At 32.3% G+C, this 26,078-nt stretch overlaps 1 protein-coding gene across 5 annotated transcripts in view; it reads left to right on the top strand.

Annotated features, from left to right (window-relative positions):
• The window catches only part of STRN3 (striatin 3), a 121,915-nt gene that overhangs the window by 82,826 nt on the left and 13,011 nt on the right, over window positions 1–26,078 (top strand). For 2 of the 5 annotated variants that reach the window (XM_068546566.1, XM_068546556.1), the window contains exons 6-13: window positions 1,624–1,753; window positions 2,989–3,130; window positions 8,340–8,450; window positions 17,134–17,271; window positions 21,443–21,576; window positions 22,904–23,079; window positions 23,269–23,316; window positions 23,616–23,737. In XM_068546566.1, the coding sequence (XP_068402667.1) occupies window positions 1,624–1,753; window positions 2,989–3,130; window positions 8,340–8,450; window positions 17,134–17,271; window positions 21,443–21,576; window positions 22,904–23,079; window positions 23,269–23,316; window positions 23,616–23,737 (1,001 nt within the window). The remainder of the gene's footprint in view (window positions 1–1,623; window positions 1,754–2,988; window positions 3,131–8,339; window positions 8,451–17,133; window positions 17,272–21,442; window positions 21,577–22,903; window positions 23,080–23,268; window positions 23,317–23,615; window positions 23,738–26,078) is intronic. The other 3 variants (XM_068546575.1, XM_068546584.1, XM_068546594.1) reach the window with 3 other exon arrangements.

A 26,078-nucleotide genomic window follows, 5' to 3' on the forward strand; every position in this document is an offset into this window, starting at 1 on the left:
TCCCCAGATATCGAGACGTATTACTAATGTTGAACGGAAAAGTATGTGTTTTGTTATTGTGGTAGTTTTTTGTTTGTTCTTACTAATTTGCACTTGAAAAACACATCTCTTTCTACATTCAGTGTTGATACAGGTCCTTGAACAATGTGCTGGATTAGGCAGAGTATAATAGACCTATTAAAACCCTATGTCTGGGATGAAGTGAGAGAGTGGCATGGACATATATACACTACCAAATGTAAAATAGATAGTGGGAAGCAGCTGCATAGCAAAGGGAGATCAGCTCGGTGCTTTGTGACCACCTAGAGGGGTGGGATAGGGAGGGTGGGTGGGAGGGAGACACAAAAGGGAGGAGACATGGGGGTATGTGTATATGTATAGCTGATTCACTTTGTTATAAAGCAGAAACTAACACACCATTGTAAAGCAATTATACTCCAATAAAGATGTTTTTTAAAAAAATAGTCTGAATTGTATTATATCCTTAATTTGGACTAAGAACCCATCAGGGAGGGAAAAAACCCTAACTTTTAGACTATTATTCTTTTTGTTACCACGTACTGTTCGTGTTGGTAAGGATATTTGAGATCATCTAGTTTAACCCCCCCTGTTTACAGGTAAAGAAGTCGAGGCCAAAAGGTTTAAGTGACTTGGCCAAATTCAGGCAGCTAAGTCAGTGGAAGAGTTGAGACTTTCATTGTGAGAGTCTGTGTTCAGCTGAAGCTTTCACCGTTCTGTTGCAGCCTCTGTTTTTAGACATTTAAACAACTATTTGAAAACCTTTTTTGTACATAGAGGAGGAATTCAGATTATAGTTTTAAAATGACTTCATAAGTAGATAAAAATAGATTATCACTGTTACCTTTTAATATGAGTGGTTCTGAAACACTTCAAAGTTTTTTTTTTTAAAGTAGTTTTCCCCCCCCCTTAAGTATTTATTTATTTATTTATTTGGCTGCGCCGGGTCTTAGTTGTGGCATGTGGAATCTTTTACTTGTGGCACGCAAGCTGTTAGTTGTGGCATGCGGGATCTAATAGTTCCCTGGCCAGGGATTGAACCCGGGCCCCCTACATTGGGACCACCGAGTCTTAACCGCTGGACCACCAGGTAAGTCCTGAAAGTATTTCTTTAGTATATTAATAATCCTGTTTTCTAGGTAAGGAAATCTGTAAAATGGATTGGAATGTTCTATATCTGATTTACCATAACTTTAAATCTGAGCAGCCCGATAAATTAAAGTTCAGTTTTAGTCCTTAAACATTTGCACCAAGCTGTAAGAGGTTGTAGAGCTATAAGAAATGCTGAGTTTAAGTTGCTTGCTCATGATGGCTTTATTTTGAGAAATAATAGCACATTTGAGTGCCTAATACTATAGGGTTTTTATTTTGATGCAGTAATTACTTAAAGTATTTTCATTGTAGAAACTTAACTATTTTATTGATATTTTAACTGTAGAACATAAATGATCTTTCAAACATTTTTGTGTAGAATATTTAGATAATACATTATAAGTAAGTTTTCGTTTGAATCTCTCTACTACCTTCAAGTAATATTTTAAAATAGGAGACAGAAATATTAGAATTATTGGAATATTTTGGTTCATCATTTTTCCTCTCTTACAGGCCTTCTGGTGATGTTCTTGAGACATTCAATTTCTTAGAAAATGCTGATGACAGCGATGAAGAAGAGGAAAATGACATGATTGAAGGCATCCCAGAAGGAAAAGACAAACATCGGATAAATAAACACAAAGTAAGAATTCAATTTTCTGTTCTTATTAGCTAAAATATATGTAGTCATGTATTTGGAATAGAAAATTTCAAGATGTCTTTTGTTACATTGGGAGTGATTGATCATTTTTTATTATGTCACTTGAAAGTTTTATATAGTCAGTTCTTACTGAATTACCTACACATAGTAGAAATTATTTGCTGTATTATAAATGGCAAGAAAGGGTCTGTTTTTATAGGGCTAGTCCAGTGATTTGAAACTTTTTTTAAAAGTTACATCCTTTCCACTCCTGTCACAATTAAGAATCACTGCTGAAGTCTCTCTCTTCCTGTACAGTAAACAAGTGATAAATTGTAACTGAAGTGGGGTGGTACCCCCACCCTGGGTGAGGGAGTAAACTAAGAATTGCAAATGTACGTGTCAACACTCTCATTGTTTGTTAAGGATTAATAAAAATTTGCTTTTACTCATAACCTAAGAAACAGGTTTATGTATTTTAGTGTTGATGCGGGTTAGCTATAAGAGCAAAAGTAGATTAAATGATCCATGTGTGGATTGTCATAGTAGTGTACAGTATTTCAAGTATGTTTTTTAAAAAAAAAAGTGGATGGGTTCTGTTGTGGTTCTTTGGGATTTTACAGTAATATGGGGAAAATGCCAGTGTTTCTCAGAAGCTTCCAGTCTATAAAAGCAGTTTTCAACCTTTCTGCCAAATTCCATGTGTGTAACACACTCATATGTGGAGCATAGGTGAATAGAGATTTTGATCCTTCCCTATTTTTTTGTTCTGGGAAGCACTACTATAAATACCACAGCTGTTGACTTGCATTAATGTCCTTATTAACTATGCCATATCCTTATACGTTACGGACTACCTGTGCAGTTCTCAGTGAATGAGGTCAATTCAACACAACATATTAGAATGTAAGTTAGTGCATGGGTCTTTTGGTACCTGTGAATCTATTGTAATTAGAGAAGTTCTTTGTAAGAATCATCATACTTGAAGATTAAGATTTTAACCATTCTTATTACCACATTGCTTGCATCACATTTTATAACAGTGTTCACACAGCACTGTTGACAACCATTTATCTAGGGTATAATTTGGGATTGGTGAACTATGTGGAAAATCTAAAATTTTGTATCTAAGTAATCTAAAAATGGGAGTGCAAATGTAAAGATACTTGTGTGAAAACATAAAGGACTCCTTTACAATTTAGCATGAACGTAATTCTTGGCTTATGTTCCATTTACAGATAGGTAATGAAGGTTTAGCTGCTGACCTAACCGATGATCCTGATACTGAGGAAGCACTGAAAGAATTTGATTTTTTAGTGACTGCTGAAGATGGTGAAGGAGCTGGAGAAGCACGGAGTTCAGGGGATGGCACAGAATGGGGTAAGGTGATAAAGAAATGGGGGTGGGAAATCATCTAGCCCTTAAAGTTGTATTTTATTAAATATAATATGTGGAATGTGTATATCTGAATGTATGGTGGCAGTTAAACTGAGAGCAAGAAGAGTGGTATTGAATAATTTCAGAGTATTTTGCACCAATTTATTTAGATTTGGTGACTAAACTTTAATATATGGCTTTTGGTGGATTTTGATTTTTGAAATTTGTCTTGATTTAAAGTTGAAATATTTAGTCAATTTAGAGATCCAATTCCTTTCTTCTTAGCAGATTTTTTTAAAAAGCATGTATACAGTTTTAAACATTCCTATGATTTAATTTGGTAATCAATCTGGGTTTCAAGAAGATAACTCTTTTCAGTATGCCTGTATGGTATTATCTGATTTATTGCTAGGAAGTAATAAAGCTACTAATCTTGAAGTATAGCTCTATATTGAGCAAGATTTATTGAAAGTATTAAACTTCATTACATGAAATATTCAGTGTACAAATGCATTAGAGCCTAGCCTTTGGAAGTGATACCTACTGCTAATAATCCAGCCATAACTAAAAGGGATAAAACAGTTCTATTTATACAGGGTTTAAAAACCCCATTAGAAAGTAAAATAGAAGTGTACAAAGTATTTTAAGATAATAGCTGAGGTCCAGTATGTTATTCCTGTTAAAAATGTTCATTCAATCATCATTTAACATCAACATGTTACCTGGTAGGGAGAACTCAAATTGTGTTTACAGAGCTTTATTGGAGAAGGTTACTAAGTACCTTAATGCATATTTCATGTGAATACCAAAGTTGCTTAGTTACTAGCAAGGGGAATTATCACTAGATTTTTAAAAACTACTTTGGTAATAAGGAAACACACTTGGATTTTTTTTAAATGCCTCATTTATGTATTGAAGCTGAATATTGCTAACAGCAGGAGACAAGACCTAAGAGATAATGTTTATTGACTATCCTGATACAAATTGAGTACTTAAAAGATCTGAATTTTGTTATCAGCTTTCTCATTGTTTATGATTCTCAAGCATTGTTTTCAGATCTTTACTTCTGTCTTCTAAGGGGAAAGAGGAGACATACTAATTGAAAATATTTAAAAATTCCACAATTACTTTCTAGACTTCGAATATACATTTTTGTACTTAACTATTTGAAAATAGCTATGTTATAGAAATTTTTCCCTTCTTAAGAATTAGCCTTGCTCAAGAGCAAGAATTAACCTTGCTCCAGAAAAGTAAAAGTACGTTTTCTTCTAACTTCTCTGTGCAGCCCATTCAAAGTTGGAAATACCTTATTTTTTTTCCAAAATTTCTAAAATACTGTTTATTTTTTTCTGGATTTTAAAAAAATTATATAAATATATTTAAATTGTATAAATACATAATTATTTTATAATTCCTGTTTTTTAGGAGGTTTAGAACCCGCAGATACATGTAAAGAAGAAAATTAAAAATCACCTGTAACACTGCTATATAGAGAGAATCATGGTTAATATTTATATCTATCTTTATTTAACAAGGATTTTGCTGCGTGATGATTTATAACCCACAGTTTCCACTTAATGTATTATTCTTCTGCAACATCATTTTCAATAACTGCATAGTATTCTTGATGGAATATGTTCCACTATTTCTTTAACTCTGCTGTGCTGTTGCACATTTAGATTATTTTTATTAAAGAAAAAAGAGATCAAAAGCAGTTTTCAAACATCTATATAGCTAAATCTTGGCACATATCCATTCTTATTTTCTTCACCTAAAATTGCTGGAAGGTTAACTGTCCATCAGAAGAATATATAGAAATTTCAGGAATGTAATTTGTATAAAATGGCATTATTTCTATAATAAAAGTACTATATTATGTGCAGTTGATTGGTCCTTCTGTCCAGAGACTTCTGACTATAGAGCAGAGTTTCAAGAGAGGACCTAATTAGTGTGAATGACAAGTGTCGCTACTTTATTTACTTTTACAAATATTTGAGAGTGACCTGAATCTTCTTGTGTAATTGGAAGTAACCGACAAAGTCTCTTCCTTCCGGACAAGTCTAAAACACCTTTAAAGCATTTTAAGTTCTTGAGAAGGAAAGGACTCTGTTAAGAACAAAATGGTTCAAGTAGTTTCTTTCCTTAAGAAATGAAAACTATCAAAGGATCTATGCATTGATTTTGAATTTATCATTTTTACTCAACAGGTGTCATACTCAGTTTTTTTCAAAACAAAGAGGCTGGATATACAAATACCCCTTTATATTTATTTAATTCATTTACTTAAAATTTGAATTTACTTACAAATGGGAAGGTGATGCTTTTCAGATTTAAATTACTGGGTAAAGGACACAGTTGTTGTTGTTGTTGTTTTTTAAAGTAAATAGTTTGTCATAATGAAACATCCCAATATTCACCCACATTGGATAATCTATGTTATTTTTTATTTTGTATACTAACAGTCTACTCGGGTACCTAATTTTGAATCCTTTTATCCTATGAAACCACTGCTTTTAGAAAGCTTTTAAATCTTTTTCTTCTGTCATCTACATTAGGTAGTCTGGGTTTAATTTTAGTAGTTTTTACTTCTTGGCATAATCAGAAATATTAGTGAGCATTTCTAATTTCGGTATTTCTCTCATGGAGACTAGGCATTTTAAGGTTATTTAGTTATTGTCTCCTACACTTTGAAACTGTGGTCTGTAGAATATATAGGACTACAAAATACCAAATGTTTGTATTTAAATATAATGAATAAAGTACTGAATATTTGCCTAAAGTTAGTTACCAATTTATGCTATATTAAGTAGATTTGTATAATTCCTTTGCTTTGGTAGTTAGAATCACCATGACAAAATTTTAGGCCTTTGTGGTTTTGAGTTGTCAAGGGTCATTTTTTTTGTGCATATTTGTGTTTTCTTTTAAACAAAATTCAACCTCATTTCTTGGTTTTTTTTTTTTCCCCCTAGATTTTTTAAAAACAGAATTAATATGTAGAAGATTATGCTGCTTCTTCCCTTTTGCTCTTAACTATTTCTTATAAGTAATATCAAATCAGCTGTTACCTACCAGGCAAGTTTCAGGATGTTTGTGCACATATGCATTCACCAACCTTTTCTTTGCACTGCCTTAAGTTTACCTTTGTTTTCTAGATTTGAGGTTACCTTGCAAATAGTATTTGTATTTTTCTTAAGCTTATCCTTTTTTATTCCCTTTGCTTTTTCACTTCACTACCCGTTGCTACTCCAGTTAGAGCTATTCACAGCTTTATTTTTCTACAGAGGTCTTTTAAAAAACTTATTAAACTTTACTGTTTTATCTAACTTCCTGTGTAAAGTATATACCACTTAAATTTTTTGTTGTTGTTTCTATGAGGTTTAACAAAGTTTGCTCAAAATGTGTCCGTTTGTCACTTTTAAAAATAAGAATTGTTAGTTTTATTAAGATGAGTACAAGCGATTAATTCTTTAGATCACATTTTTTCTTAGAGTATTTGATAAAGTGACAGAACGGATTCCTGATATAGCATTGTTTTCATGATTAGAGTACATGAAAAGTGCATTTTCTCTTTAAATCATTATTACAACTGTATTACAAACAGTATTACAGTTTGCAGATTTGACAATTGTGTAAATTTCAGGCTTGAGCAACCTAGTTTCAGGTAATTCAAGTTAGCAAATTTTTGGATTTAGCTTTTTGCATATTGACTACCTAAGATCATAGTACCATAAGGGAGAAAGTGATGACAATTATAGTAGGAAAAGCTCAAGGTACAGTAAATTGAATTTCTATGTACCTTTGGCTTGCGGGATCGTGGTTCTTCAACCAGAGATCGAACCCGGGCCCCGGCAGTGCAAGCACCGAGTCCTAACCAATGGACTGCCAGGGAATTTCCCTGTGTACCATTTAAATATGAGAATTTTTTATGTTTACTACATACAACTATCTATAAGGAAAAAAGGCTTTTTTTATGTCCACTGTATAGATGCAATCAGTGAGTCCTAGGGAGTTTATAAGGCTTGTAAGCCAGAATATAATGAGTTAACAAAAATTTTTAAAGTATGTTTTCTCTAAAATCTTCCTCTTATGTCAGTCTTCTTGATTGACTTAGCCTATGTGTTTTGGTATAATTTTTATTTAATAACAGGGTTAAATAAACTCTTAGTTGTTCTTTAACAAAATGTTAAACTTCCTAATAACAGCTTTCAACTTAAACAGTAAGTTTAAAACTTAAAGGATGGAAAAGCCTTTAATGCCTAAAATAATTCGAATAGACATATTTTTATTCTGCTTCTTTTTAATGCTGTTTTTCCTTTAGTTTACTATAGGGTAAATTTATTCTAGGCACAAGTATTTACTTAAAACAAATACGGATTTGTTTATTCACCTAAAATAGCTGAAGTATCATCCTTAGCAGATGTACAGCAATGTATGTTTTCACTTCTCCATACTTGTCACTGCTTTTATCTTACCCTAAAAATATCAACTCTTAAAAAGTTCTTCAGTGGAATTTGAGTTTTGTTTTTTTTGGTTTTTTTTGCTAATCTTAGTTGTAGACCAATGGAAGAAGGTAATGAGATGTTGAACTGTCTGGGTGGGGTGGGGGCAGAGGTGGGATTCTCTGAATGCTTTGTATGGATTATTCGAGACATTGTACTTTGGAATATATGTATGTATTATATAGGACTAGAATGCCTCTCCATTAGTACAGTTATTTTGTGCATGCAGAATCAATGTGACAGAAGGTGCATGAATATTTTCATCAATAAAACGGCACTGACCTTTCTAGCTTGCACTTTTATGAGTAGTTCGCATGTAATTCATTCATTTGCTTTTATGATGCTGGCTGAATAATTTTTTATTAACATTTTTATAAAGATGCAGTGATCTATTTTTGTATAACATTAGATTTCTAATGTCAGTCCATTGTAAGAATATCAGTTATTGAAAGAATAATAACCTTCAAATTTGTGATTCATAGAAATGAAGCACCATTTAACTTTTGTTAGTGGTATTAAATGTTTAGAAACTTATTAGGTGAGCTTTTAGAGTTTGAGTTGTGAATACCAAAACTGAGACTGCACCTTTAAAGTACTTTGAATATATGCTATTAGTACATTTTTATTATTTTATAAAGCTATAACAGTTTACTGCCAACAGCTTGCATTGCCAACTGCTGATTTTTTTTCTTTTAATAATATGCTGCATGTAGATAAAGATGACCTCTCCCCAACTACTGAGGTTTGGGATGTAGACCAGGGACTAATAAGTAAACTGAAGGAACAGTACAAGAAGGAACGAAAGGGGAAGAAAGGGGTAAAGAGTAAGTGCAGATTCTATTATAATTTTTGTATACCAATCTTTGAGAAAAAAAAAATTCTTCAGTTCTGATTTTTTGTCTACTTCTTTTTGTTTCATAAAGGGGGCAACTAACTTTAAACTTTGTCTGTTGTATAATTGAAATTTATTTGAATATAATTTAGGTTGTGTTATTGATCAAGTGGGAAATCATTTTAAATATGTGGGTAAGGATGAAGGAAAGATTTCAAGGTTTTTGTCTGTATTTTAAGCTTTAAAAAGTTTACCAAACTGTAAGGAATATTGGCCTTGGGATGGAAAATAATAGAAATCTGTTCAAAAGGAAGAAAGTATAAATTTCTGTATTGTTGATACATAGGATATTACTGCTATAACCAGCTCATGTCCAGGTTACATTTCTTAGTTTGAGAATTCCAAAATACAGTGAATAGGAAAGCCCTTTCCATAGTTTGTGCTTTCTGGCCTTAATCCAACCACAAACAACAACAGTAGCAAAAAAAAAGCTCTCCTAGGTAGTATTTTCTTGGCTACTCTGATGGAGTAAGGCCAGAGGGAGAGGGTAGTGGTAGCAGTAGGGTTTGTTTGGTCAATAGCTGAGTGTCTTTGGGTGCCTCAGTGTATTTTTCACTGTTAATATCCTGACCAATGTATTGTAAAAGTATAAATTTAGCTACAGCACATCTCAAAGAAGTAATTCATTTCCATTTTGTGAATCAAGCTTAAGAACAGCCATATGAAAATCATCTTCAGACCTATGAGTATTAAATGGAGAAACTGAAGTTTATTGTTGGGGAACTTTATTTTGAACTGGCCATTGAATCCTGCCAGTCTAAATTTTTTGACTGTGTGTAGGAGAAAACAGTAGATTTCAATGGCAAAAACCATATAGGCATTCTTTCATATTCCTTTCTCTGGTGACAAATATATTAATTTATGAAATGGCAGTTGCAGTGGAAAAGGGTGTAAGTTTCCTTCAGTGAAGCAGCTTTTGAATGGTTTAATTTATTGTGGAGGTAAATAAGGAATTTGGGGGATTTTATGTGTTGTGCACTTTTATAACCTTATGCTTATTTATGTTATTGCATGTGAATAAAAAGACAAACTGTTCTCTAAGAAGTTTCATATTTTATGTTGAACTGCTTACAGTATTTAAAAATGTTTAATGCTGGGCAGGGACTGTGTTCAACTCTAACATCACTTACCTATATAATTATTGCATGTTGAGTATAAAAGTACTTTTGCATGATTGACCATTTTAATACAGACACAATGACATTAGAATTTTAGGGTTTAGATCTTTTTTTTAAAGAAATAAAGTAGTTTATTTGAACATTAGATTACTTATTTTCTGTATGTTATTCATAGACTGACTTACCTGCTGAAGATTTCTTAAGAAAATGCTAGGTAGTGTTGCTTTTAATTTAAAATATAGATACCCCATTTTTTTCCTGATAGAATGTGTTTAAATCTATACACATTTTTTTTTTTTTTTTTGCAAATTGAAGATTTGTGGCAACCCTGCATTTTTTTTAGCAATAGAGTATTTTAAATTAAAGTATGTACATTTTTTAGAGACATAATTCTGTTGCACACTTAATACAGTACAGTATAGTGTACACATAGCTTTTATATGCACCAGGAAACCAGAAAATTCATGTGACTCGCTTTATTGTGATATTTGCTTTATTGCAATGGTCTGGAACTGAACCCTCAATATATCCAAGATATGCCTGTACCTTTTTGAGGTTTAGAAAGAAGATATAAGTCAACTTAAGGTTTTTTATTTGTACGTTTTACATTTTTCTAAAAAATGTTTTTTATTGAAAAAAATACCTGTTTAATTAAGAACTATTAGAAACAGATGAACTGAAACTAAGGTCTAAAATCCCCATAAAATTTTAATTTAATTAATTTTCTTTAGTAGGATCATAATATGCACAGTTTTGTTATTTGCCTACTTAGCTAACAGTTCACAGAAAATACCTTTTCATGTCAACAAATATTCCACTGTATAACGTTTTCCAATTTCTTTATATCAAGCTACCCTGTTGTCAAGCAGAATATTGCAGAACCTAATATGTGAAATGGATGAAAGAGAACTACTGTGATTAAATCAGGAGCTGGATACCTCAGAGCCATGCCCTGAGGTTCTCATGTCTCAATATGATTTTATTACCAAAATGTGTACTGTGTTATTCAACCAGTCCCCTTTAATTTTGATTTTGTATCTGTTTTCTCAAAAAAAAAAAAAAAAAAGAACTAACTTTATATAGCCATAAAAATAGCACATGCTTATGATTCAAACAATACAAGTAGTATGTAGAGACACGAAAAAGTAAAAATCACCTTCAGTCCTACAACTCAGAGATTAATATTTGGCATATATTCTTCCAACTTTTTCTAAATGTCTTTATACATAAACCTCCTTTAACAATTTCCAACAAGAATATCATATTGTTTTTAACTCATTTTTTCTTAATATTCATAGTCATCTAAATAAAATATAATTTTAGTGGTTACATAGTATTGCATTTTGTGGATTTAACCTAGCCTCCATTAGTTAATCCTTCAGATTGTTTCTCATTTTTACTGTTTTTATAAACACCAGTGCTTTTAAGTTTACCCATGTATGGTAGATATAAAGATGAGGTTTCCAACAGTGTCTCAGGAGTGAATAATTAGGAAATAATAAATTATGTTTCTCTTTACACTTCCTTTGTGAATTAGTTAAATAAAAACTTTTTGCTCTTGAATATAGAGTTCACTTTGAAAATGTTGGCTCTGAATCCCTGCCATGGAAATAAATTTTTTTTAATTGATGGATAGTAAACTTAGGTCTTAATCCAGGTAGAACATCATGTTAATGCTAAGATACAATTTTACATGAAAAGATAATTCATGAATTTCCTTAGCATTCTTATTATCTATTTTTGTTGGGTTTTCTTCTGATATTTTCGCAGATGTGGCTTTGTATAAGTTAGAATAATTCATAAACTTTAGCCTTTTCTTTTTTTTCTTTATTCCAAAATGTGAATGAATCACACCTGTTGGATCATAGCACTAAGTTTCTACAGAGTTTTTTCCAGCTTCTTAAAGGGAAGAAAATTATTTGCTAACTTTACCATGTGAAATCAGATATAATCCAATCTAAATGCCTTTTTTTTTTTTAATGGGAAAAAAAGTGGTGAGAATGCCAACTTTTTAACTTTGTAAAGACTCAACCATGATTTGACTCTTAAAAATGGAAAGACTTCTAAAAGCAAGAGCCAGGAAGCTAATGTTTATCTGTCTTCCAGTTTGTTCACTCCGTTTCACCCTTCTTTTTTCCCAGGTAAGGCAAAAGAAAATAAAAGTGACATCCTTGCCTTGGACTGTAGATACAATTCAGTATTAATTTTCTTTTTCTTTTTCTTACTTTTTCTATTAGCATTTCTAAGAGTCAACACCATGAAACTAAAGAGACTTGATACAGTTATTTTGGTCTCAAGCTTCAGAAGGGTTAAGCTTCCTTTTCCTTGTAACTTTTTATTTTGGCATAACTTCAAACTTAAGGAAAAGTTGCAAGAAAATAGTGTAAAGAATTCCATGCACTTTCACAGTTTCTTTAAATGTTAACATTTTACTACATTTGCTTTATCCCTTCTCTCTTTAAATATGTACCTTTATTATTTTGAACAGTTCAGAAAACTGAGTAAGTAGTAGACATGTTGCTCCTTAGATACCTTAGTGCATACACATTCTCCTATATGACCACAGTACAATGATGAAAATCAGGGAATTAAGTGATATAATACTATTATCTAATCTAAAGCTCTTGTTTTCTGTAATCTTTAAATAATTTCTAAGCTTTCTGTAATTGGGAAAGGGAGTGGGAGGGTTCTGAATTAATCTTTTGTTAATATCTTGGTCTGATAGGATTTTTCTAGCTTTCTATGGTCTCCTTTCTTGCAGTATTTTATGTCTCAGTAAAAACATGTAAATCAATAACAAAAATCACACTGTGTATAGCAACTGAAGTAAGGGTAAATCATCTGAAATTTGGAACCTTTATTTAGAATATGAAGGAGGAGGGTAAATAGCTTTTAAGACTTTGGTATTTGTTTCGGTTTTTCAACGTGGAAAGTTTAAATTGTGGATTGTAATATGTTTTCCTTTAATAGATAGTCTTATTCTTGCTTATTGTTATTCCTATGCTATTTTATACTTATAAAATTGAGGCTTATAAAGATTAGATTATTTCATGTCCTTTCTTCAAAAGATTTCTGTTTCAAAGATTCACATATAAATGAGCATCCCTGGATCATTTTCTAGTTTTCCTTTTTTAAAAAAAGTTTCATATTAGTGTTTGTCATTTGCTATTCCAGATTCAGGATGACAAACTGTCAAGAGGGAATGCAATATCTTTGTAAATTGTGACTTAAGTCCAATCATCTATATATTAGGCATTTTAGAACATTTAAGGTGAAATTATTATTTTGTAGCAATAACTTTCAGTAAGCCTATAAAAGCACCTTGGCACATACTATAAAATGACTGTGATGATTAACCTGCTTCTGTTTTGGAGAGAGTCCATAGAACTGTTCACTATTCTCTTTCTTGCATCAAATCAAAGACGAACAGTTGTTTCATAGTTAAGGGATATTATTTTCAGCTAAGAAATGCAGTTGTTTTATATTTCTGGCTTCAATTTCACACTTCTAAAACAGACCACTCTTCCACTCAGGTTTCTTTCTCTTTTTTCTCCCCCCAAAAAATAATTTAGGTATTTTGACAAAGGGGAGAAGGTATTTTGATGCTCTTTCAGGACACATTTTTAAACTGCAGAATCACTTTGCAGCTAAACTATTTTTTCCTTAATATTGTGATGTCATTTTTTTTAAGATGACATTTGTCATGTCAGAGCTTTCTTTTAATTAAGATGATAGTCAGAAAATACAACAGATCAAGCAAACATGACATAACTAAACCTTATTCTAAAATAAACTTATCTTTTCCAGATTGCCTGCTAAACATTTGGTTTCACTTCAGAGTATAAGGCTGATTAACAAAGGGAGAACAGTAGATTGAGAAAGGGAAAACAGTAGATTCAGTAAAAAAAAAAAAAAATTACTGTTTTGCTTACAATAATAGAGTAATGGAAAGATAGATTTCATGTCATGAGTGTGTATGTTTGTGAGTGTGAATTTAAAAGCACTTAACACAGCAGTTGTCAGTCCATAGTTTGGCGTATACATGGCATACTGTTTTTTGTTTTCCTAGAATCTGTTTAGATGATTGTGCATTTGTATAGACTTGATGGTCGTGGTTAAGAGGTAGATGGGTTGTTTTATTATTCATAGTGGTAAAAGAACAGTTTTTCTTGGTGTTATAATTAGAAAGAGTATTTCTTCTATAGATTAGAGTAATAATTGAGAATCAACTTTTGTTTAATTAATACTTAATGAGTCTTCAATTATGCCCTTGAATATTTTTATAATGTTATGTATAACATTCTATTACACTAATATGATTACAATTTTCTCATTATTGCTAATTAGATTTCAAATTTTTTGAAATTGCATTTCATTACAATTACTGTATTTAGAATACAGGATAGATTTAGAAAGAGAATGAAGGAGCATTAAATGTAGTTAGTTGAAAGATGTTCTACAAAGTAGGTGCTAGATAGGACTGTTACATCTGGTTAAGAAATCTGCCTTCATCTTTTAGCAGTTTTTGAGAAACTAGAATTAAAGCAGGGACATTCCATCTTTCCTAAACTTGCCACTGTGCCAAACAGAAACTAATGTTTGGCTATAGTATGCAAGCCAAAAAAAGTAATAATTATATAATTTGGGATCCTCAGTTTGAACATTAATTAACTTTCATGTTGTCTCCTGCTTTCCTTTTCTTCCATATTTCCCAGTCCATGTGTTCAGGAAGATATGACTTACCTGTAATGATAAAACTTTTTCTTGTCTTTATTATATTTAGCTATCATATGATGAAATTATTTATAAGTAATATCTAACAAAGTCAAATTTATGGTATACATAAGTATGATAAGAGTGAGCAGAGAAAGATTGACAGAGGCTCACAGAGGAGATGGAAGTATGTGCAGGAAGTATTCTTACCTTTCTAAGGGATAGGTAAGGACAGATATGACAAAATATGGTAGAAAGAACCTTGGTGAATATTGATACTATAGGGAAACTGCTCTGATTTGAAAATTAGGGAGATTTGTATTGTGGAGCAGTAAAAGATGAGATTGGGTAGGAAAATAGGATCAGCACATATGAAGCACATACAGGGTTAAGTACAAGATTTTAGTTAGCTTTGATTGAAAGAGTGTTGAAGTGCTGTTTGTGGTTTCAGAGTAAGGAGTGATATGATAAATGTGATAATTTTGGAAAACTTATCTAGCTGTAGTATTCAAATTTGATTAAAGACAAATGGAGCTGGGAGAGAGGAAAACCAATTAGGAACCTTCTGCAGTAATTCATAAGAATGAAAGCTTTGACTAGAATAAAGTCAATAGCAAGAAAGAGATTAATCTGAAGAATACTTTTTTTTAATAATATGTTTTATTTATTTTTAATTTTTTAAATTTACTTTTGGCTGCATTGGGTCTTCGTTGCTGTGCGCAGGCTTTCTCTAGTTGCGGCGAGCAGGGGCTACTCTTTGTTGCAGTACACGGGCTTCTCGTTGCGGTGGCTTCCCTTGCTGCAGAGCACAGGCTCTAGGTGCACAGGCTCAGTAGTTGTGGCACACGGGTCCTAGAGCGCACGGGCTTTAGTAGTTGCGACGCGTGGGCTCAGTAGTTGTGGCTTGCGGGCTCTAGGGTGCGCAGGCTTCAGTAGTTGTTACGTGCAGGCTTAGTTGCTCTGCAGCATGTGGGATCTTCCCGGACCAGGGATTGAACCCATGTCCCCTGCATTGGCAGGCGGATTCTTAACCTCTGTGCCACCAGGGAAGTCCCTGAAGAATACTTTAAAGGAGGATTCTATTTAAAAACAAATCTCCCCCCTCTCCTCATTTATAAGTTGAAAAGGAATTCTTAAGATGTGGTTGCAGGGCTTCCCTGCACTATAGAGCCCGCGAGCCACAATTACTGAGCCTGTGTGTCACAACTACCGAAGCCCGCGTGCCACAACTACTGAAGCCCATTTGCCTAGAGCCCATGCTCCGCAACAAGAGAAGCTACCACAATGAGAAGCTCGCACACTGCAACAAAGAGTAGCCCCTGCTCGCCGCAACTAGAGAAAGCCCGCGAGCAGCAATGAAGACCCAACACAGCCAAAAATATAAATTAAAAAAAAAAAAAAAAAGATGTGGTTGCAGAATTTTAAGAACAGAAATCAAGTCAATGATGTTGGTACTCATAAGTGGGAAAGTTATAAAGAGCTATTTTGTGAGAAAGGATAACATTCATCTTCTTTCATGTTGAATTTCACTGATGGTTAGACTTCCAGTTGGCAGTTTTTCATTTATTAGAGAATTTGTTTACAGTCACTTCACTGTCAGGGGGAAAATCCTCAGATAATAAATGAGTTTCTCCATTATAATTACTTTAGGAAATTCAGACTGCTTGACATTTTGCATACAGTAGAGTTGCTTAAGCATTTCTAAGAAGTTAGGGATTACTGTGAAACAGTTAATAAATGTATAAGATTCCACCTATTTCCATTAAGCCTTATAATCTCACTATCTGGCATTCTGTTAGGGATACATAAATGAATGATAGTTCCTATAGAATTACTAATATTCTCATAGCCATAGTGAAATTTAATAATTATGTAGTCTAATTAGTCCATTAATGTTGACATTAGTAAATAAGGTCATAAAGTGTGGCCTTGGATTTGCCTATTTTAATTGTTTTTACTTTATATTGACTATAAAGCATTTTCTTTTGTCTTTTCAAATTATTTTTTCTGACATTCTTAAAACTATTTTCTTTCAAAATACATAAGAGAAATGATTCTCCTGTCATTTCTGAATTTCACAGTTAAAGAGATCCCACAGTACTGTAGATGCTACTGAGTTTTGCATATTTGGGCCTGAATTATCCATGCAACAGCTGAAATTCTCTCCTTAAACTTATGGCCTATGACAATGTTGACTTTTTATACTATGATGAGAAACTAAGAGAGCTCATGGGTAAATCAGGTTTTTCAAATTTGGGAAAAGTGAAAAAACATTTTGAGGAAAATTGGAGTTGATTTGTTAATGACATGTTTGTGTGAATATGGCAGGAAAATATCCACATAAACACAGGGAAAGTTAACTGTTTGTTGCACCCTCATAAAAATCATTTGTACTAATTTCTTTGTTAATGTTTTAAAATAATGGATTAAGTTGGAAAAACTCATGTTTTATTCTTTACACTGTTAAATGGTAACTTAAACACCAAAATTTTTTGTTTTAATGGTACCTTCTGTGTCTGTGAGCTTAGAATTTTGGTTGTGTGACAGAAGACTCAATTTTATGTATATATGTATCTCCACAGAACTAGTGAATATCTTAAATATTTAAATTATTTATTTGGGGGGGTTGGTATGGAAAATTGAAGACATCTTTGATTATTGGAGATTTTTATAACTGGAACTTCTTAAAAATAGCCTGTTTTGTTAGTAAGTAGGTTTTTAAGGCTGCTAGCAAGTCAAGCGGTAGCTGTTACATGAACCTCTACTGCTGACATTAATTTACAGGGGTCAACAGGACAAAACTCTACGACATGATAGCTGATCTGGGAGATGATGAGCTGCCCCTCATCCCTTCAGGAATCATAAATCAGTCTAGGTCAGCCTCTACTAGAACTGATCATGAAGGTGCAAGAGCAGAGGAAGGTACAAAATTTAGCTATCATGTTTATTTACATTGCAGAAGACATTAATTCCAAATCACATCTCCTTAATATTATAAACTTGCTGCTGTTTTAAAATGATCAGTTTATATGATCTTCAGAGAAGGTGTTGGGCAAGCTCTTGGTGTAATTGTCCTAAGAGATTTTGAAATTTTTGGCTTCTGTGTCTTTATAATTTTTTTGTTTGTTTTTGATGTTAGGTGGAGTTGTTTCATATATCATTTCCAAGTACCTTTCTGAACTGTGACTTTAGCTTACAGATCTAGTAGCAGAGGAATAGTAGACTTGAAATAGTACATATGGAAAAGAACTATTTAGTCATTTTGTCATATTGCTTACATTTAGTAACTAATAATAACTGTCACCGATTAGGAGACAACTAAGTGACAGACATTGTGCTTGGAACTTTACATGTATTATTTCTAAATATATATATATATATATATATATATAAAACAATTGCCTAATTTAATCATTTTAGAATAAGGCAGCATCATTATTCTTTAACCTGGTACCAAGTATATACTACTTGTAATGAATTTTCTAAAGTTTGCCTAAAGTAGAAATGTGCAGGAAATGAAAATACTATTTAGGCATTTTTTTCCATAATTGATTTTAGCTGAAGATACGTAGATGTACTTGAGTAATTTATAAATTAGGTCTAGATAGTTATAATTCTAAGTAATGAGACTGAATTCTTACCAAAGGTTTATTGTGATATATAATACATATATAAAGGATAATCCGTTATCTAATAATTTGGCATATAGATTGAATTTCATTGGTATTTCTGCTTTTGCTCTGTAAGGTAATTTGATACCCCAGTCAAAAAATTTTGAATACATCTTATTCTCTTCTAAGGGTTCTCTACTAGTACATTTTCCTTAAAGTTAAATAATTTTGCATTTTTCCTTTACAGTCAATTATCTCTACATGCATTTACCACTCGCCATAATCTAGGAATATTTGAGGAAGGATAAAGAAAATCACTAAAATAATAAAACCAAAACAAAACATATTAAAGCATGAAAAGCAACAGGAAAAGTAGAAGTCTATTGATTTTTCCTAGATCTCTTTCCCACTGTTAAGCTATTTTCCTGTTTTACTTTAGGAAGTATTTTCTAAAATGCATATACCAGTTCCATTATTCTTCATTTTATGCATTTAGTAATGGTTTACCAAACAGTGCATAGGAAAACTTGCTGAAATTTTTGTAGTTAACGCTGTACATAAACTGCAGATTTTACAGTTTAAGGCAAGGCCATATTAGCAGGAATTAGGGACCCTTTTAAATGTTTCAAACCAATGACCTATAGAAAAAAACCAGTCAAGACTCATGCTACACAAAAACCAATTTAGAACTTGTATGTATGTTTGTGTCTAATTGTGCTTTTTAAAGAAAAAAATGTAAGTCAGTGATCTGACTATTAATAGTGGAAGGTCTAGGAGGTGGGAAGATAAGCATAACCTTATTACACTTTTTAAAGGGTAAATATTATTAGAATTTGTTACTAAAAAGATTTAAGTTCAGCTTTGACTTAGAGCTAAGAAGGGAACATTAGAGTTCATAATCTCTTATTTTCAGTGGCCATCTCCAACTTTATGCATTCCTATTGAAGGCCATGTCATACCTCATTTTATAAAGAAAAAAATGTCTGTTTTCAAGGAGAGAAACTTACACATTACAACATTTCAGACTGTTTTTAGTTAAGACTTAAGGTATACCATGTTGCCACTGGCATGGATGGAATCAGTTACTGAGCTGTGTTCTTTAGATTTGATAAAATTGAAGGAGATAGGAAGAGTTTAATATGTGAGCTACAGGTTTCCTTGGTCATTAGTGTCCATAAAAAGGAGGATTAATTTAAAAAGTACACAAAGGACCTTGTTGTAAGACCTCATTTTGTAGACCCTAAGATTTCCGTAAAGGGAAATGCTAATATGATAATAGTTTTCTTAAATTGCTTGATGAAATCTTTTAGGCTATCTAATAAAAGGTATCATAATTTATATCATTAAAAACTGCTCCTTTTAATAATTTTTCTTTGAATTGCTAATAACATTTTTATGCTTATGTAATCATGTGCTGTAGGTAATTATGTTAACATTAATAAAATGAATTTATAGAATAGAAATTAATTCTCTCTGCAAAGAAACAAGGGCGGATAAATTGAGTATTTATTAAGATTGCTATATGCCACAGTAATGGGTGATTGTGGAAAGGAGAAATACAGCTTAAAAGATTTTTTTCACCGAGATGTATATGTAGTAAATGCTGAGTGAGCAGGATAGCTTGCTATATATAAATGGATATATGTGTATAGCGATAGAGAACTGTAGTTATGTGATTAATTAGAAATTGGTATACTTTTTATTTAATACAATTAATCTAAAACTCTAATAAAACTAGCTAATATTGCTTAGACACTTCCCTTCACATGCTCTTAAATTGGTCAGTAACTGATAAGAAATATCTCTGCAAAAAGAATATGTAATAATGCAGAATAATTAGTTACCATGTTAAAGTTACCAATACTTTATTGGGCTTTTATCAAAAGTTCTGTTATTGAGTGTTTGTATAATTGTGAGTGGGAGGAATTGTGGCATTTTGTTCTAACTTGTCTTAGAAACAAATTCTGAGCTTAAAAGAAAAACATGTCCTTGTACTGGCTAAAAATGCTTTGAGAAAGTAATACCTAATGAATTTTATATAATTGTTCTTAAACATAATTTTAAACTATTGATTTTATAATTCTCAGCTTCTTCTGGTATTACCAATAACTGCATACTAGATGCTGGTAGGAAGGATCAATGCTATAGGTTATTTAGATTCAGTAGGTATAGTCATTATAAAATTAATTAAATACTACTATCCCTGTGTGTATTTTCTATCCGATTTACCCTATATCAGTTGCTGACACACAGCTTCATTTTAGATATGTCATTCAGGACCCTATTTGAATCAAATAATATGGCTTACTTTGATATTACAGATTACTTTAATAAATAATAAGATATTCTAAATAAGGATGAATTTTACTTTTGCCATAGTATATATCTATCTAGGAGAAGTTGACTTGTATCTTAGAATATTTTCAGTAGTATTAGTGATGACTGACAAATTTTATGACATTTGTTATGTTTCCTATAGTGTATTAAATTTATATCATCATCTTTTATGGGAATTTTTCAAAATTGATAAATAGCTTGAATTTTTATGTTTCCCTTTTAAATTTGCTCATGGATTTTAATATGTATTGACATGTTGAGTTGTTTTGTATTACAATGATTTATGTACTTTCCCCTTGTATTTTAAGATTAAAATTTTGCTTTCAAAGCATGTTTGAAATGATATGGAGAATTATTGCTTATACTATAACTGTAATAGCAAAATATATAGTAGTGTAGTTATTCTAATTATGGCAGTCTTTGATTTTAATTGGTCCAAGTATCAGAAGTTTAAAGTGCTATCCATAGTCAGTATAGATTAGTTATTTTATGTTAGAAGTATAATGGTTAATAAAAGGGAAGTTAATATAAAAAAACATAGTCAAAGTTTGAAAGCTGGAAGCCATTCTGAAGATCACATACATTAACCTTTTAGGGAAAGAAAACGGACAGTGATGATAGAACTGCCCCTTTCCTAGACCATTGCTGTTACTGAAGAAATCTGAGCAATTTAAGGCTTCACTTCAGTAAACTGATACACTGTACTGCAGACTGGAAACCATTTACATGTGAATACTTATATTAATTTTTACCAGGGACTAGAATACCTAGCACTTTCAAACAAATATGATAGAAAGCAAAAGGACTTAGCAACAACCTATTATGTTTTAAAAATACTATAATTATAGTTGTACCAAAGTGATACATGATGTAAATAGACAAAGCTTTTGTGCCCCACCTCCCACCCTGAAATAATATATCTAGTGCACATTTGATTTGTGGTAAATTATGCTCAGTTCCAAAATAAACACTTGTTTATTACTACACAGTAATAGGATTTTTTGAGTGGAAGAAATGAGGGAAGTGGGAAAAAAATTAATTATATTACTGAATATTGTAACTGTTAAGTGCTTACATTTCCCCCACAATATTGTCTTGTACTGTATGATTTTTCAGCATTTAAGAAGCGGTTTTGTTCTTTATAGCTGAACCAATAACGTTTCCATCTGGAGGAGGCAAGTCATTTATTATGGGTTCTGATGATGTTTTGTTAAGTGTACTGGGCCTTGGAGACCTTGCAGACTTGACGGTAACAAATGATGCAGACTATAGTTATGATGTAAGTGCAGTTTTATTTTTAATTTTTTAATGATTTAATAGAAGGCTCCTTATTTTTTGGAAACACTTATAAAACAGAATTAATGTCAAGGTGCATGGAAAAGATAAGTTTAAGTGTGACATTGTGTTTATTTGAAGTGACATGTAGTTTTTTTCTTATAACTACTTTCTTTGTGGTGTTTAAATTTTTTCTTAGGTATTGTGGTGGATTAGTTAGGAGTTTGGGGTGATTGATTACCTTAAAATATTGGTTGATAAATATCTACCCGAGTAGTCAACTCTCAATTACCTACTCAAATTAAGCCATATTTTGCTGTTAACAAGAGAAAAATAGGTAACCCGAATCACTTATTTGCCTTCAGGATAATTCTTAAAAAACACGTTTTATTGTTGAACTTTTTTTTAAAGGATAATGTTGGAGTTAGTCATTTCCTGAATATTTAGTCCTTCATTTGAGGGATGGGGAGAGGATGGAGAGGACGTGGGAAGGACAGTGTTAGAGGTGAAACTAGTCTTGGATTAAATTTTTTATAGACAATAAACACTCAATTGAGAGTTAACTATACTTGTTTAGATTTTGTATTAGTGAATTTGCAGTTTTTCAGCAAATTAATTTTTTTCCTTTTATAACAAAGTCCTTTTTTCTACATTTTATACTTATGTTAGCATGCTTTTTTAGAGACATCAGCCTTGGTGGGCTGGATTATTCTCATTAATACTTTTAAAGTATATAAGCAACTAAATTCCAATAAACTTTTGACTACTTTAGAAGTGGTTTCACAGCCTATCTTTACAGATGGAGAAATGAAGGTAAAAAGATTAACCTCTTATCAATATCAATAAAGTGTCTTTAGTTCAGACTTTTGGAAAGTACTTTAACTTGCTGCCTTGAAAAATGTCACATGCTGATTTTCTAAATGACAGCTGTATTGTTAATGTTGTACCCTTGGATTTTTAGTAGTAATTTATATAATTTTTATTGTTTTAATGTAAAGTATTGCAGCATGGTAGTTTTTTTGTTTTGTTTTGTTTTTGTTCTCATTTGATGTTTAATAGGACTTTGGGTTTACCCTGATGATTAGGTAAAACAGATTAAGGGACTCATTTGATCTAAGTATTTGAAAGCTAATGAAATTATTCTTCTTAGTTCTTATTAAATGATAAAGATTTGTTATAAAGTTTTTAAGGTATACTAAATTTCCGCTGGACATTTTATTTTAGCAAAGCACTTTTGAATATATATTTTAAACACACCAAAACAAACAAAAATTCCACATGCCTATCAATTAACTACTTTTACCACTAAATATTGCACTCTTTCTTTTTAGTTGCCTGCCAATAAAGATGCCTTTCGAAAGACATGGAATCCCAAGTATACACTACGTAGCCATTTTGATGGAGTACGGGCATTAGCTTTTCATCCTGTAGAACCTGTGCTGGTTACTGCCTCTGAGGACCATACTCTGAAACTTTGGAACTTGCAAAAAACAGTTCCTGCCAAAAAGCAAGTATTTTAATGTTAGCCTATTTTTTTTCCTTCCAAATTTGCTAATTGTAAATAACTGTTATTCTTTATGGTCCCATATCTTTTATGTACTCATTTGATCTTTCCTAATGACTCTTGTATATCAACCAATGATTTACCATTTTTTATCTTCTCCCCCCCCCCACCCTTTTTTTCCCCCTCTTTTAGGAGTGCCTCTTTAGATGTAGAGCCTATCTACACATTTAGGGCCCACATGTAAGTTTTATTGAATTAGGACTTAATTAACAACCATAGTTATTGTTAACTATTATTTATCAATTGTAAAACCTTATAATTTTCTCATAATATTTGTTTTATATTAGGAAAGACATACTGAACAATATTTCATTTGATTAATAATTGTATTAGTGAGAATATAATCAGCACTGTTCAAATGTACATGTTTACCTAAACAGTTTTAGATACCACATAAATTTAGAGAGAGGTTGGGGGGTGCAGATATGAGTTTCTTCTTAGGCTTTATAAGTAATTTCTTTCCTCTTTTCCTATAATAGTGGTCCTGTTCTATCATTAGCTATTAGTTCTAATGGAGAACAGTGTTTTAGTGGTGGTATTGATGCAACTATCCAGTGGTGGAATATGCCTAGTCCTAATGTGGATCCATATGATACATATGGTAAGTAAAAGGCTCAAGATGTTTTTTTTAAAGTGAATGGGGCTGCAAAAATAATCACCTCAAATATTATAAGATTATTTAAATATGTATTAGTCTCTTCATTTAGTCCTTCCATTTACTAGTAATGTGCTTTATTAAAGAGAAAAATTAAGAAATATCATGTCATGAATATTTTAGCCTGCAAGTTGGTACTTCCTCTATGGTGTTCAAAAATTAAAAACTGTATTAATTAAAACATTAATTTCAGTACTAGTTACAGAAAGAATAAATTTTAATATAGGGAATAATTTTTAAAACTTAAATACTTTATGTAGTTCAAAAAACATTTAGTGGGAGACGATAGAAACAAATTAGGGACATAAGGGTATAAATCAGTCAACTTGAGGGACAAAAAATTCCTTAATTTAAAAAAAAAACTTTCATTCCCAAATGCCACTTTTAGAATCTGGCTAACAAATACCTGCACATGTATTCAAATATATTTACAAGGGCATTGTTTGTAATTATAAAAAATTAAATTAAAATGAATGTTTATAAGTATGAGAATGGTTAAATAGTTGTCTACTTAATGGTTGGTTCATTTAAAAAGAATTTAAGGGACGTCCCTGGTGGTCCAGTGTCTAAGACTCTGTACTCCCAATGCTGGGGGCCCGGGTTTGATCCCTGGTCAGGGAACTAGATCCCACATGCCACAACTAAGAGCCCACATGCCACAACTAAGAGTTCACATGCCACAACTAAAGATCCCACTCACTGCAACGAAGATCCCATGTGCCGCAACCAGCACAGCCAAATAAATAAGTAAATATTTTTTAAAAAAGAATTTAAGAGCTCTTTGGTCTTTTTATTTAACACACACTTGGTGCCTGAATTTGCCAGATGTCAAGCATACATCAAGAAATAAGAATTAGTCTAATAGAAAAAACAGACTTTAAACACAAACAAGGGGATGGATAGTTACAAATTGTGGTAAATGGTATGAAGATACAGTACTGTGAGAGAGAGTAACAGCCAAAAGTCTTCTTTAGATATAGTCTAAAATAATCACATTCAAGCCAAAATCTAAAGAACAAAAGTTAACTTTTAGTAAAGAGTTTTAAGCCAGGAAGCAACTTGGAAATGTAAGGTTTAAAAAGATAACTCTGGCTGTTGCAAGGAGAATAGATTGGGGGTGGGAAGAGTGGAGAAAGGAGGAATACCAGTGTGAAGTTGTAAAGTTGTAACATAGTGATCTGGTAGACTAGGTGAGAGATGATGTTGCCAAGATTAGAGTGGATAGTAGAGCAGTTGGAGAGAAATAGATTTAAGACATACTGGGGAGATAGGGTAGAACAGACAGAATCTATTGATAAATTGGGTTGAGTGGATATAGTGATGGATGAGTGACTCTTGTTTATTTTTTAACAGCTTTATTGAGGTATAATTCACATATGATAAGATTCACCCTTTTGAAGTATACAGTTCAGTAGTTTTTACCATATTCACAGGGTTGTGCAATCATTACCACTATCTAATTCAGAACTTTTTCATTACCACACCTGCATTTTTAACATGAGCAACTGAGTATACGATGGTAGCATATTGAATGGGAACAGAACAGGTGTGAGAAGATAAAGGTTGCTGAGTTTGGGTTTTTATGCATGTTAAGAGATGGCAATATCAAGTAGGTACCATCAGTGTCAAGATGTGAGAATGGGTGGTATTACATAGGGAGAATGTGTTGTATAGGGTAGGAAGAGAAGGCAAAATCCTGAGGAACTCTGACATGGTGGGTGGGGTGGCTAGAGCAAGAGAGCCAACCAAAAAAACTAAGAAGGCATGGCCTGTGAGGTAGGAGGATGTCCAGGAAAATGTGGAATCATGCAGGCATACCATTTTGAGAAGAAATGGTATGCACTTTCAAATGTTGCTTAGAGGTCTAATAATATAAGGATAGGAAGGCTCTTTTTTATAAGTAACAAGTAGATCATCCAGGTTTTGGCCAGACAGAGGTTGGATGTTGGGGTTAAGACCAGAAGGTAAAGGGACCTCTGGATGACCTTTCAAGGTACACTCTATGGATGAAAAACACTGTGTTGAGAAGAAGGGAAGGAGGGAAAGGAGGAAGGAAGGAAGGGAAATGTTATTAAATTTGATAGAATAGACTTCGTCATTGGTGATTTTAACAAGGGTTGTTTTGGTGTGGTGATGGTATTGGAGTGATTTAGAGAGTAAATGGGAGGTAAGAAGGCACATTTACTCAACATGGTTTTCTATTATTTGGTGGGAGGGTGGTGTAAGATTTGTTTATTAGGTTGAGAGATTTTGGAGCATATTCGTTTGCTGTGGTAATGATCCCAGG

This window comes from Eschrichtius robustus, chromosome 1 (genome assembly GCF_028021215.1).
Source record: "Eschrichtius robustus isolate mEscRob2 chromosome 1, mEscRob2.pri, whole genome shotgun sequence".
Lineage (NCBI taxonomy): Eukaryota > Metazoa > Chordata > Mammalia > Artiodactyla > Eschrichtiidae > Eschrichtius > Eschrichtius robustus.